This window comes from Heloderma suspectum, chromosome 4, assembly GCF_057233095.1.
Source record: "Heloderma suspectum isolate Gila_16-S chromosome 4, 16-S_ref, whole genome shotgun sequence".
NCBI classification, from domain to species: Eukaryota; Metazoa; Chordata; class Lepidosauria; order Squamata; family Helodermatidae; genus Heloderma; species Heloderma suspectum.
In genome coordinates this window covers 81,669,034-81,682,913 of record NC_139461.1, presented here as the reverse complement: position 1 = coordinate 81,682,913, position 13,880 = coordinate 81,669,034, and the positions used below count along the sequence as shown (strand labels likewise).

Genomic DNA, 13,880 nt, shown 5'->3' with positions numbered 1-13,880 from the left:
TCCAGCCTCATCTTGAATGCCTCCAGTGTGGGAGAGCCCACCTCCTCCCTAGGTAATTGGTTCCATTGTTGTATTGCTCTAACAGTCCGGAAGTTCAGCCGGAATCTGGCTTCCTGTAGCTTGGGCCCATTATTCCGTGTCCTGCACTCTGGGATGATCGAGAAGAGATCCTGGCCTTCCTCTTTGTGACAACCTTTCAAGTACTTGAACAGCACTATCATATCTCCCCTCAGTCTTCTCTTCTCAAGGCTAAACATGCTCAGTTTTTTCAGACTCTCCTCATAGGGCTTTGTTTCCAGTCCCCTGATCATCTTCGTTGCCCTTCTCTGAACCCTCTCCAGTTTGTCTGCATCCTTCTTAAAGTGTGGTGCCCAGAACTGGACACAGTACTCGAGATGAGGCCTAACCAGTGCTGAGTAGAGGGGAACTAGTACTTCATGTGATTTAGAACCTATACTTCCAAATAACTATATAGACAGAAGTTAAAGGTTGTCAAAATACCGAAGATACCATGCAGGGTATTGCAGCCACCCAATTAACAGTTTTAGCAAGCATAAGATTCATCCATGGGCAACAATCTTTTTTGTGTTTGGTCTCCCCAAAAAGGCAGATGCTTATATGCACACAAATGAGACAAAATGTACCCACATGGTGAAATGAAATTGTCTGATATCTCCCAAAATGTCCAAATACAGCTATTTCAGATATATATGGGAACTCCAAGAATTTCAAACATTTTGATTTTAATGCTGGTTGTAATTTCATCTGGAAACTTTCTTACTCTCTAAAACTGCTACCCCATACACACTTATCATGCATAGCATAATTGAACACTGCGGGAATTGCATGGGAATATACTTCTGTAAAGGTATAAACATACAGGGAGCTACTTCTGCCATTACCAAGGTTTCTCTTTAAATGAAGGGTTTCAGGGGTGTTTACAGCATCTCATGTAGCACAGAATGGAACGTGTGTGCATGTGTGTGTGTGTTTGCGCATGTGTGCATGCCAGCAGTATCTCCACCCACTTTATGTGGTGCCCCCATCCACTGGTGGCATACATCTATACCCACATCCCTCTCTCTCTCTCTCTCTTCCCAGGCCCACCTCCTGAGCTGATCTATGCAGATCAGTTGACAGGGGGCATTTTCCCTGCTCAGGATTGAGGGGATCAATTTCTCAGCACTGAGCAGGGAAAAGGGCTTATCATCGAAACTTTCCCATTTGCAGCTTTGTGCCTTGATAGGTGGGGTGGGAATTTGATGCAAAGGATACATTCATAGAGACATGACATGTTGCGGGGATGGGGGGGGATTTGGTCAGAGTGCAGAGAAATTGTGTTCCAATTTAGGAGCTCCAATACCTGGAACGTTTTGACAGATTCCTCTCAGCATGCACTTGCCCTATGATGAAAGCACTGATCTGACGGCTTTGCTATGGATCTGATTATGTGTTCTACAAAAACAGCATCAGCACTGTTTAGAACAAACAATATATCCACATCCAATGTAAAATATAAGTAATACTATCTCAAATGTGAAACGAGCAGGGCAGTTCTGTATCATGTGCCTCAAAAAGTAAGGAGAAATCTCTTTGCCACAAATCCTAAGGGATGCAAAGCTATGCTGGACTTAATGAGTTTTCAGCTCATTCAGTGAGCTTTAGGATAAGTCACCAAGAGCTGATTGTAGCCCTACCCCTCTCCACCCCCCACTCCTTAAAAGCTCTTGTGCAGGACTGATGGTTTTTACTGGTTTTGTGCAAGGAGTGTGGCCAGGTCAGGTCTGACAGTGAATACAATATACATGGCCATAGTACTGTGCTCTGTCAGTTTGCATGCAAAAATCCACGTCTATCCAGAAAAATCTAAGTTAGTTTAAATTCAGTTCAATACTTCATAAATTCTCAGTTCCAGCACTTTGTCAAACATAAACATTACAATAAAAGAAATAGAAATTTTGGCAGTGGTCAGGGCCAACCCAAGACATTTTGCTGCCTGAGGTGGAACAGGAAAAGTTGTGCTCTCCTCCCCCCCCCCCCCCAGTCAAGCCTCATAGTACTCAAGTCCAGCCAGGTTATTTTGGCACCTAAGGCAGAAAATCCCACAAGTACCTCTCTCCATCTCGGACACCGAAAATATATTAATAACAAACTAAATACTGACTAAATTATACTCAAAATCTGCTGCCTGAGGTGGCTGCCTCACTTTGCCTAATGTCAGGACCAGCCATTTTGTACGGAGCAAAGTTTTACCACATTTGGCTCAAACTGGAATGCTTTTCAAGTTTTTGACTTAAATAAAGAATACTTAGCAAAAGCAAGCAAAAAAAAAAAGAGGTAATAAATGAAAACATGAACATTCACTTTGTTCTCCCTGATGTCAAATAAAACTGTTATTTGGAATACAGTCTAACCCTGTTTAGGCTAACCCTGTTGTCAACTTATCTTTTAAATTAAAAATTAGCATATAGAAAGAGGCAGGCTAGCTTACATGTAGCAGGTTGAGTTTTCATTAGATCCTGAAGGTCAATAGCAATTCTTTGGAACTGGCTATTGAACAGTTGGGCAGAATTCTTGAGGCCAAAAATATCTTTAGAATGGGATGTTATGGTTCTGTTCATGTGATTGACACAGTTCCAAAGACTAGAGACATGTTTGTTTAATCCCTCCTTTATCCTTTGAAGGCTGCTAGATACAGAATCTAGTTTGTTGCAGGTTTTTTCAAGATGGGACACTCTATCTTCCAAATCTAAGACACCAGGAAATTTCTCTTTACATTTATTCAGGTTATAAAGTACTTTCTCATTGAGCTGTTCCATTCTCTCCTTCAAGTCATTACAACAGCTACTGACTGGGTGAGTTGTTTGATTGTCCATTGTTTTCTGTATTTCATCTATTTTTCTGAATACACCAAGCTGTGTCTTTTCACATGTAGAATTGATACCTAGAAGCTGTTCTTTGCAGTTGTTCAAACCACTCTGAAGGAATTTTACATCTTTGTCAATGGCATGCAAACCATAGCGAATAAGTCGTAAGTCCTTCTGAAGTTTTTGAATATCACGTTGGCTGCCTTTAATTAAATTAAACTTCTCATTTAAAGAGCCATTTAAAGACTTCAAAAGACCAGAATTGTGCTCCGTTTTTAAAAATAAGAAATCATATTTACTGTTACAGTTTTCTATGTCTTTCTGGAGGTCTTCCACATTCTGTGGTACAGACTGGCATTTCTGCCAACAAAGACTTTCAATGTCTTGTAGCTTGTTCTTCACAGTAGTAATCTCAGATGCGAGCTGCTCATTTCTGGATCCTGAGCTGCTATGCAAGATAGATCCATGACCAGGATATATCTCATCTGGATCTGTGACATTAGCAATATCTAGAATAGTAGTGCCTAGTCTGTTTTCCAATGCCTGAAGCTTTTTGTCAAATAAATCTTTCACTTCATCGACTTCGGTAGCTATTACACCACGAAGAGTTTCTTGAATGTAAAAACAGTGTTCTTCAGCATTTCTTTCTGTAACATTAATTCTTGCTTCCACTTCTTCCCATTTCTCATCAAAGCTGCCTTCTGAAAATGGACTGGAAATGTGCTTTATTTCATTATCTATCCTGGCATTTAAAATTCTGTTTGCTTCTGCAACTCCGTCAATCTTTTTATCCAAATGTTTTATCTCCTCGCCAAAGCCATTTTTATCATCATTGCAACAAAATGACTGGTTTGATGGTGCTTGAATAAGAATCTGAAGCTGTTTTATTTCTTTTCTCAGGTCATTTTCTTTTTCTCCAATAAGTTCTCTTATTTCTAAGCAGCTAGCTTCATGATCATCACAGTGCTGCTGAGTATCCATCAGTTTGTACTCACAAGAATTTTTCAGATCTGCCATTTTCTTCTCAAATCCTTCCAACATTTCCTGTCTCAGGGCTTCAAACTTAGCATCTATGTATGCTTCATATAACTGGTTGCTAGGCATTGTTATTGTTGGGCCTTGGGCTGCTTCTTGGAGCTGTTTTAATTGTCCTTCATAGTCATTTACTTTCCCATTCAGTTCTTCCAACTTGTCATTTTTGGCCTTCAATCCATCTTCTACTTCAGATTTCATGTTTCCTATCCCAGATTCTTTTTGGTCTTTATTTTGAAATGGGTTAATATTCTCTTTTCCATCCTCAACAGTACTGTCAGGCCCTGGGTGATCATGAAGGTTATTCAGCCATGAGACAAGCATCCGACTTGCATCTTCTTGCACAGTGAGCTTCAGGTTTTCATTCACACCTGTTAAGGAGGACTGAAGCTCTAGCACAGTCTGTGTCAGGCGGAACAATTCGTCCTCAAGGAACTGAATTTTTTTATCCTGCAGGTCCTGCTGTTCTAGTTTTGGATTAGAATCTGTGGAAACAAAAATAAAGTGTGAAAGCAACATTTTAATTATTCCTTCCAACAGCTTAGATTTTTTTTAAAAAAAACAGAACCACAGAATGCATCATAAAATACAATATAAATGAAAAAGCTTAAAACTAGAATATAAAATACAAACCACAATAAAACCTAGCAGCAATGCAGAGTTTAAAACACAATAACACATTAAAACAGCAGCGTTAAAAGACTAAAATGCCTAGGAAAATAAAAAGGTATTTTGAAGCTTGATGTATATCAATACCAGAAAAACATATATAGGGAGGGTTCACGAGTAACATGAAACCATGGTTTAGCACTATGCACATGAACAGAAAGGAGCCTGAGTGAAGTCTCAAGCTTGCACACTCCTGCTTTCCCTCACACATGGCCAGGAGGAGGAATAAGCCAGGATTCAGTTTCACTTTAGCAGATTCTTGGCTTGTTGTTAGGTGTGAAGCAAGCATTGTTGTTTAAAACTCCAGCATTGCTAAATTCCAGTCAATTGCTCTAGTCAAACTTTTAGTCAATTGCTCTACTCAAAACTCTAGTCTAGGAGTGGGGAACATGTGGACCTCTAGATGTTGTTGGACACCCTAGCCAGCATAGCTAATGGTGAGGGATGATAGGAGTTGCAGTTCAACATCTGGAAGTCCACATATTCCCCACTGCTGTTCTAGTCAGTTGCTAAACAGGCCAACTAAAAACTCTGGATTGTTACGCTGATTTGTTTAGCAACTGTGTCTATTTTAAACCACAATTCTTGATTCACGCATAACAAGCCAAGAATCTTCTAAAGTGAAACTGAATACCGGTTTAGTCCTCCTCCCAGCCATGCAGGAGCAGGAGCAGGAGAAGGGAGTGCACAAGCCCAGCACCTTGCATGGACTGTTACCTAGTTATGCACATGGTGTAAGTGATGACTTAGCATCATGTGTGAACACAGCCATAGCCTATGGATCATTCTTCTCTACTTCCAAAAGTGACATTACTGTTTTGAGAGCACGCACACACACACACACACACACACACACACACACGAACTAGAGAGATAAACAGGAGGCAGGATGAAGAGTTCAGCCTGTTGTAGAGAGAGGTGTGTGTGTGTGTGTGTGTGTCAAAGGGGGAGACAGAGGAGACTCAGGGATGGTGGGGGAACAGAGATATTGAGATGGGGTGAAGAAACCAAGTAAAAAGAAAGCAAACAGGGAAATGTGAACTGCTTTCATTTTCTTTTTGTTGCAGGAGTGTGTGTGGCTGCATAAAAATTACTCTTCTAACCTTAGAAAATGCACCTTAAAGCTATGTTTTGCTTCACCTCTAGTCAATGTACTTTCAAGTAGTTACAGTTAAATGAAAGGAATGCCTGCAGGGCTGCCTTTTCAAATTTTTCTGAAACTAAACTTGTTCTTAAAAAATTAAGAGAACTAACAGTTTAGTGTGTGTGCATGTGTGTGTGTGTGAAATCTTTTCAACTATCTCACCCAATCATGCTTAACCCCTCCCCCACCCCAGTGAATTACTTCCTCTTCAGCTGACTCCATGCTTTAGATACAGACTAAAGATTAAGATCAAGGAGGCTTTGCTGGTTGTACCACGACCTGCAGAGTGCCATCTCGTAGTAACCAGGAAGTGGGCCTTTTCTGTGGTGGCTCCACCGAATGGAATGAGCACCCCCTTGTTATTCAGGAGGCACCAACTGTAGGGATGCTTGAGGCACCAACTAAAGACTCACTTCTTTACCAAGGCCAACCCTGGGTGGGTGTGTTGCCCAGTCTGTTTGTTTATAATTATGGTGCCGTATTGGCTTTACTTGGCTTTAATGTTTTAGTACAGTTTTATATAAATGTTTTGGCAATTATTATTTATTTTAATTGTATTTTAATGTATATCATGTATTTTAATGTATTTAATTTTCTTGTAAATTAGAGATATTTTTAAATATGGTCAGTGGTATGTAAATCTATTAAATAACAATAACAATAATAAATAAAATAAGCTCATAGGTGTACTAAAGGCTTCCACGGTAAGAGATTAGTCACGTGATACTTCTTGGACAACTTAGTAACCAGCTGTAGTTCAGCCACACATGTTAGAAATTAAGCCGTTATTCTTTCTCAAGGAAAATCCTGCAAATAAAAGAAATTCAGTGTAACTCCATTCATTCATGGAATCTTTTGCTTTGGGAAGTAATCCTCTGCTTCAACACACACATATAATTATATAGCTATAACTCACAGGGTTGTTGAGACTAATAAATGGGGTAGGCATAGTAAAGCACTTTGAAGACTGAAAGCGCTATGTAAAATACAGCAAAAAGAGAAATACTAGGCAGGGACATGCATACCAAGATCCAAAGAAAAAGTTACCCAAGCTTGTCTTCATATCATTTGGTGGTTGCTCTGCTGGGTAAACTACTGGTCTTGGCTTTTCTGGTGTGGCTTCCTTGCAATCTACACCCATGTATCCAGGGCAACACCTCCACTCCAATTCTGTTACTGTCTTGTATGCTATTGTATATTTAGGTCTGAAACTTGTACGATACCTGCAATAAATCAAATGAAAAAGAAAGCATTACAGTAATCTGAATCAGTGCCTGGGCACGGTAATGGACTGGATGAGGGCCAATTAACATGAGACTCAATCCAGACAAGACGGAGGTACTGTTAGTACTGCTAGCCAGGTTTGTCTGCCCAGCTAGGTGATGTTCAGACTGTTCTGGAGGGGGCTGCACTACCCTTGAAGGATCAGGTTCGTAGTTTGGGAGTGCTCCTGGACTGAGAACTGTCACTTGAGGTGCAGCTGGACTTGGTGGCATGGAGCACCTTTTAACAGCTTAGGCTGATATACCAATTATGCCCTTATCTGGACAGAGATAGCCTAGCTACAATTATCCATGCCTTGGTAACCTCTTGTTTGGATTACTGCAATGACTTATATGTGGGGCTGCCTTTGAAAATGGTCTGGAAACTTCAGCTGGTCTAAAACAGGTCCGTAAGACTGTTAATGGGGAATGGCCAACGTGGTTATATTATGCCAATACTTTTCCATCTGCGGTGGCTGCCAGACCATTTCCAGACCCGATTTACAGGGCTGGTATTAACATTCAAGACCCTAAGGATCATCTTCTCCCCTATGTACCTGCCCGGACCCTAACATCAGCTTCAGCAGTCCTTCTTCAGAATCCTCTGCCAAAGGAAGTCAGGTGGGTGGCTACCAGGAAGAGGGTCTTTTCTGCTGTGGCAATCTGGTTGTGGAATGAGTTTCCCAGAGAGGCCTGGCTGGCGCCTACACTGTCCTCTTTCCGACGCCAGGTGAAGACCTTTTTATTTTCCCAGGCATTTTAGTCTTTTGGAGCTGTTGTTTTAATGTGTTATTGTGCTTGAAGCTGCTAGGTTTTATTGTGGTTTGTATTTTATATTCTAGTTTTAAGCTTTTACATGTTATATTGTATTTTATGATGCATTCCATGGTTTTAATTGTTGTGAACTACCCAGAGAACTGCGGCTACTGGTCAGTATAGAAATGTAATAAATAAATAATCTGATAACATTTATCTATTGTTTTGATCTTTCAAACACAAATGGCAAGGAACGTCTTATACTGTAAGGCTTCTGGAATGAGAAGCATATTTATTAAAGTTAAGAAATATCAGTGTAACTCTTTGTTAGACATGACTCAGAATTATCTATCCTTCCATAATGTAGGATGGGGAGAAATACACTGCCATGTGTGGAAAATCCAAGTACATATTTCACCACATGTTACACATTAAGAAACTGGCCACCAAAGAAAACACCTGTGTTCTTCATATATGATGGTAAACACACACACATAACGCATACTTTACTGTACAGAAATGAGGATTTTGGTAGTCAGCAATGAAGCAGCTCCCTCCCCCCTTCCCAAGTTAGCTATTGAAAAATAGATATATTTAACTTTGATAATATTGGGAAAGAAATGCAATTAGGAGTAATTCAGACTAGAAGCACTGGGCTTCTTCCTACAGAAGTCTATGGTACTTTACCATGGATTTCGGTTAGAGAAGGACTTAATACAATACAAATAATACATTCTGCTGGTGCCAACACACGGCAGTGAGCAAGGAGAAAACAAGGTAACATAAAAATGGAAATTAAAAAACAGCAGTTAAATTGATCCTATAACATTATACATGAAAAATGTGGTTTTAATGAGAAAGCAATGCCCCAGTAAACTAAGACTGCAATCCTATAGAGACCTAGGAGTAAGCTCTACTGAAAACATTGAGACTTACTTCTAAATAGACATGTATAGGATTGCACTGTGAATAGCTTTAAAGCTTGCTTTGATTCTCAAACAACTATTTCAAATATAATAATGGTTATTTCTGCTGACTCTTCTTGCCATATATGAAAAAATAACCTAGTGATTATACACAGTTTAATTAACATGTAGCCCTACCACAGCCTTAATTCTAACTTCTCACATAAGTTATCTAATTATTGTTCCAGTCTTATGTCTATATGTAGCGCACAACTAAAAAATATATCAGCACTTATTCTTTTGCTATAATCTACCATACTTGATCTACTTTGGGAATATAAAATCTAGTAACCCCATAGGGTTAGAACTAGAAGAAAAAGTTATCTAATACATGTAGTCTAGACTTTCCAACAACTAATGAAATGGGACTTGTATAATTAGAGAACAATATCCAGCCCTCCAACCACTAATCTGAGGTAAAGTGTTTTATAACTTGAAAGCTCTGCATTGTGAACAATAGTTGTTCCTATTCAAAGTATTATTTTACTGATCCTGTGAGTTTGTTGTAATAGACCAACACAATTTACTGAATTTGAACTAATTAAAGAATCCCATACACACATGCACACACTTCGTCGTTACTTTTCCTGCAACATTCCATGATAGTTTCACCAACCTCCAATCTAAAACAATAAATCAGTTTTTCTTACAGTTCTTTTTTTCTGGTCTCCTTTATACACTACATATTAAACCCACAGAATCTATGTGCTAAAACTGTAACATGCAAAGTGGCTTCAACCCACTTTGTGAGGCAGAACAAGCTTGAGAGACAGAGACTTGCCCCAAACCTTTTTGTGAACATCATGGGAGAGGTGAGGTATAAACCTGGGTGTCCTACATCCCATCCTATCAGTCTAGTCACTGCACCACACTCTTGCTTGTACATTTAATGGCCACATGCCTCTGGTATGCAACCTTTGTTCAGTCGTTAAGTCGTGTCCAACTCTTCGTGACCCCATGGACATAAAATGTAAACTTGTATTCAGTCTAAAATAACCCTACTGAAAACTCCTTTTGTTACAGTAGCTGAACAATAATATTAAAAGCAATCCTATGCTCCCTGGCAGGGCAGCTTGGGGGGGGGGTGTAGAATGCTTTGGACGTCCATGGGCTCAGTCCTCCCCAGCAATGCGGTGGCAGAAAGCTCTACTATTGCTGTTGACCTGCCCATGGCACATTCGGGGGTGGGGGCACCAGGGGAGGCCATGGATCCATGGGATCCTAAGTGCCCTTGTTCACACACCCAAACAGGCCCTGAAACTATGCCATCCTTGGAGATGGCATAATTAATTCCCTTCCATTACCTTCAACAGGAATGAAAAGTTTGGCTTTATTTTTAAAACTCTGGCAAAGAAACTAGAAAAAAAAATGCCACAGTCACTGTGAGCCAGCGGGGCTCTGGATATGGTGGTTCTGCTGTGGATCTCCCCACATGCCCCAGAACTTGGGATTGCTCTGTTAATGAGATCCTGTAGGTTTGGGATCTTGTACATGTACTTTATCTGGCTTGATCTTTTTTCTTTTCTTTTTTTATAATTCTTTTTTATATACAGAATCATCCATAATAACTTCCAGTTGCATACAATACTATACTTCTGTTGTAATAATTTCTGAAACATTTGCAAAACCATTAATACAAATAAAAAAGTATAAAGGGAATAATGACACACAGAGCAAGCCTATGCATGTTCACTCAGAAGTAAGTCCCACTGTGTTTCATGCACAGAACTGAATTGTTAGTTGAACACTTGAAGTGCATAAAACATATAAACAATTCTTGTAATAGAGTAGGGAAGAATGTGAAAATCTAACATCCTGGCCACCCATGACTTTCCTGTTTCCTTGATAATATAAAACTACTTATTATTGCGTAAGGAATTTAGCTTGGATATCTTTTTTTAAACCTCACCACTGGGGTCAGTGGAATAAGACATATCAGATTTTTGAAGAGGTTTAAAGTGATTAGAGAGATATCCCAACCATAACAGTATTTAACTCTGAGTTTGACTTAGTAAGTCTGATTCACATGCACAAACCTGTTTCTATATGCAGACTGCAGTATCTGTACTGAGGCAGTTGAGTCAAGCTTTGTTAAACGAAGTGTTTTGAAAGTCCTATATTTTATTAAATCACAGTTGCTTTAAGTAACTTTTATTTTCTGTCTGACTACAAAGGTACCTTTTGAAAATTGAAAGACTGCAATCTTAATAGCATTCTGAACTGAATACATTAAATTTCAGTAATGTACTAGTCTCATTGATCAGTTAAATTGTTTGTAGGAAATAGAGTGCAATCTCCACTTATGATCACTGGACTTCGATTTCCATGAACTGTTTAACTGATCTAAGTGTCTTGTTATCTATTGTGTACTAATTTTCCTATAAATGGGAAATAAATCATTCAACATGTTAAACATGTTATGTCTGTCACATTTTAAAAGCATCCATTATGTTTTCCAATACTAGTCTAGCAACTTCCAAATGTCAGTAAAATCATTTGAATTACATATTATGTGCTCTGTTGGATGCGACTTCTTAGTAAAAACATTTGGTATCCTGTGCCCTGATAAAATAATCCCATTTTCTGTTTATTTAAGGACTACATCACTCCAATTCCTAACAGACCAATAATGTTCATTAGTTGTTCAGTCCCAATGGTCATAACACCTGTACATCAGGAATGAACTGTAGTACAGTCAAGAAAGAAATGAAGTCACAGATGCACACTAGCAAACAGTACTAGTGCATATAACTGTGTAACTCCTGTTTTGGAAGTGAAAAACTTATCCCCCCATCCTTCCTGCCCTGTGTTCAACACTCATTTAATGAGTCATCTACAAGGTTCTGAGGTCTGATCTTTGTGACTCATTGCCTCAGAACAATGGATCTCAGCATCAGAACGGAGCTACTGAACATGACTCTTTACGGTGAAGAAACTCAGAAGTACAGTGCTCTTTGCCACTTTTTCCATTCCAATTATACTGAAGTGGAATGGAGCATTTTTTATACACAGTGCTTTGCAGTGAATTCTAGTTGGTAGATGTAAGTGCATGAGTCAGCTGTTATGATCTACAGGCCTGGGATTACAGGGAAGCACTCTGGGACATTTGCTGGGGCCTGGAGCTTCAAGGAGGCCCACCAGGGAGGGACTCAGGCTATGCCTGGACCACCCCACCCTTCACATTGCCCTGTAGGCTTCCAAGGGTCCAAACATTCCTGATGCACTGCTTGCTACATGGAGCTCAGACACATTCTTAAGAAATGAAGACGGCGGGAGTTATAGGCTGATGATTTCCTCTCCAGCTTGCCCAACCACCAAGAAAAGAAGGAAAAGAAAAAGGGATTCCTTAACTGGAGGCAGGGGCTAAAGAGAGCTACAGGAGCTAGCAGGAACAGCCGTAAGAGAGCAGGGTAATGGTCAGGGAAACCAGCAGGAAGCCTGTGCAGAAGCGGGTAAGGAGAGCAGCAGGAAGCCAGCAAGGACCAGGAGAACCAACTGGGATCGACTGGGGGAGGGTGGTGTTGGGAAGGATTGTGTGATGTATCTCTGAAGGGCTGCATGTATGTGAGAAAGAGATGGGGAGAGAGTAAGGGTATAGGTGAATTTTGGAGGGAGAGAGACAGGGCTTAGGGAGAATTTTGCAGGGATCCTGAAAAAGGGTGAGTGTGGGTTTTCATGTGCTTGCTATGAGGAAGGGAAGGGAGGGACATGTGTGCATACATGTAGTGTGTGTGTGTGTGTGTGTGTCTGTGTGTGTGTGAAAGAGAGAGAGAGAGAGAGAGACAGAGACAGAGAGAATGCGTGCATGGTGGTGCCTATGACAACTTCTCAAATTGCCAAATGTGCAAACGGGCCTAAAAAGTTTGTCTACCCCTGCTCTAGAACATGATCTGTTTTAAAGGACAGGATAAATGTTTATTTTGTAGAACAGTTGAAAAACTTAGTACCACTCCCTTGTATTCATCTATTTGTTACTGTTCAATCCACAGCAGTTAAAAATTCTCAAACCATGAAATCATTTGCTCCTCATGGGATTTATGTTATTCACTGTTATTAGCTATGCAGAACAAGAAGTTAAACACACACAAAGGCAAATACTGCTCCATTTAAAGTGTTCACATTTCTCAAGGTTGCTTCCTAAATCTTCCTACATAAAAAAGTGATTGAATGACTGCCTTTAAAGTCTGCTTGGGATTTCCACTGGTTTCCTAACTGTTAATTTGCTTCACAAACATCTATTAATTAGTTCACAGAAGTGTTTGAAGTCAGAAGAACTATCACCTGTATTTTCATTACTGGTGATATGTATTGAATTCTGGAGCTGGTGAGATTTACATTGAATGACTAAAGTTGCCTTCTTGAAACCAAGTACATGTAGACAAGTCCCACTGAAACACATAGGACTGACTGTGCTTGAAATGAGGTGTATGTTTCAAACCGAAAGAACTTGTTCAGCATGTCTTTTGTTATCAAGTGAACCCATATCTTTTTACTTTATCTTCAGTCCCTTGCTTTCATTGTTAATCTTCTGTTATAGCAATGTATCAGAGAAACGAAAAATCACCACACAAGGCTACCTCCGGATTCTACAGAAACCAGATGTTGTTTCTAATGTTAGTCTAAGTTAAGTCCCATTCATTTCAATTGGTGCAGCCCCCTAATCCCAAACTAGCATTGCAGGAAGCCCCCAGGACTAAAAAGATTGTGCAAACTTTTGGGGCCTGTGGGCCCATTTGGCAATTTGAAAAACCATCCTGGGCATTACCACTAAAAGGGGGCGCTGCAAATAAAAGCACTGGCCTGCAGTCACCTACCATCTTCATTTCCTAAGAATGTCTCTGAGCCCCATGTGTGGCCCAGAGGCATTCACGGGAATTATGACTGAGCAACAAAGGCCCTTACTTTGCTTTGAAGTGATCCCAGCCATTTTGGGCCACTTTGGTCATGTACCATTGCTTCTCCAGGGAGAAGCAGTCTTCCCTTGAAAGGCAATAGAACCTAACCTGCTCCAGAAGCTGATGCATGTCCCTAGTGCCTACATATTCTGCTTTGTGGTACAAAAAACCTCAGACAGCATCTTGGGATTTCTGTTTCAAAAGTACCCTTCCTGTCTGCTTGCTAGTAGCCCTTAACCTTCCAAAGTACATTTATCTCACATGTTCTTCTGCTTTCCAGTTAATCAACA

At 40.1% G+C, this 13,880-nt stretch overlaps 1 protein-coding gene across 2 annotated transcripts in view; it reads right to left on the bottom strand.

Annotated features, from left to right (window-relative positions):
- Positions 1-13,880, bottom strand: part of EMILIN2 (elastin microfibril interfacer 2) — a 53,629-nt gene that overhangs the window by 22,173 nt on the left and 17,576 nt on the right. For both annotated transcript variants that reach the window (XM_084849787.1, XM_084849788.1), the window contains 2 exons: positions 6,760-6,935; positions 2,492-4,384 (listed from right to left, as the gene is read on the bottom strand). In XM_084849787.1, the coding sequence (XP_084705913.1) occupies positions 2,492-4,384; positions 6,760-6,935 (2,069 nt within the window). The remainder of the gene's footprint in view (positions 1-2,491; positions 4,385-6,759; positions 6,936-13,880) is intronic.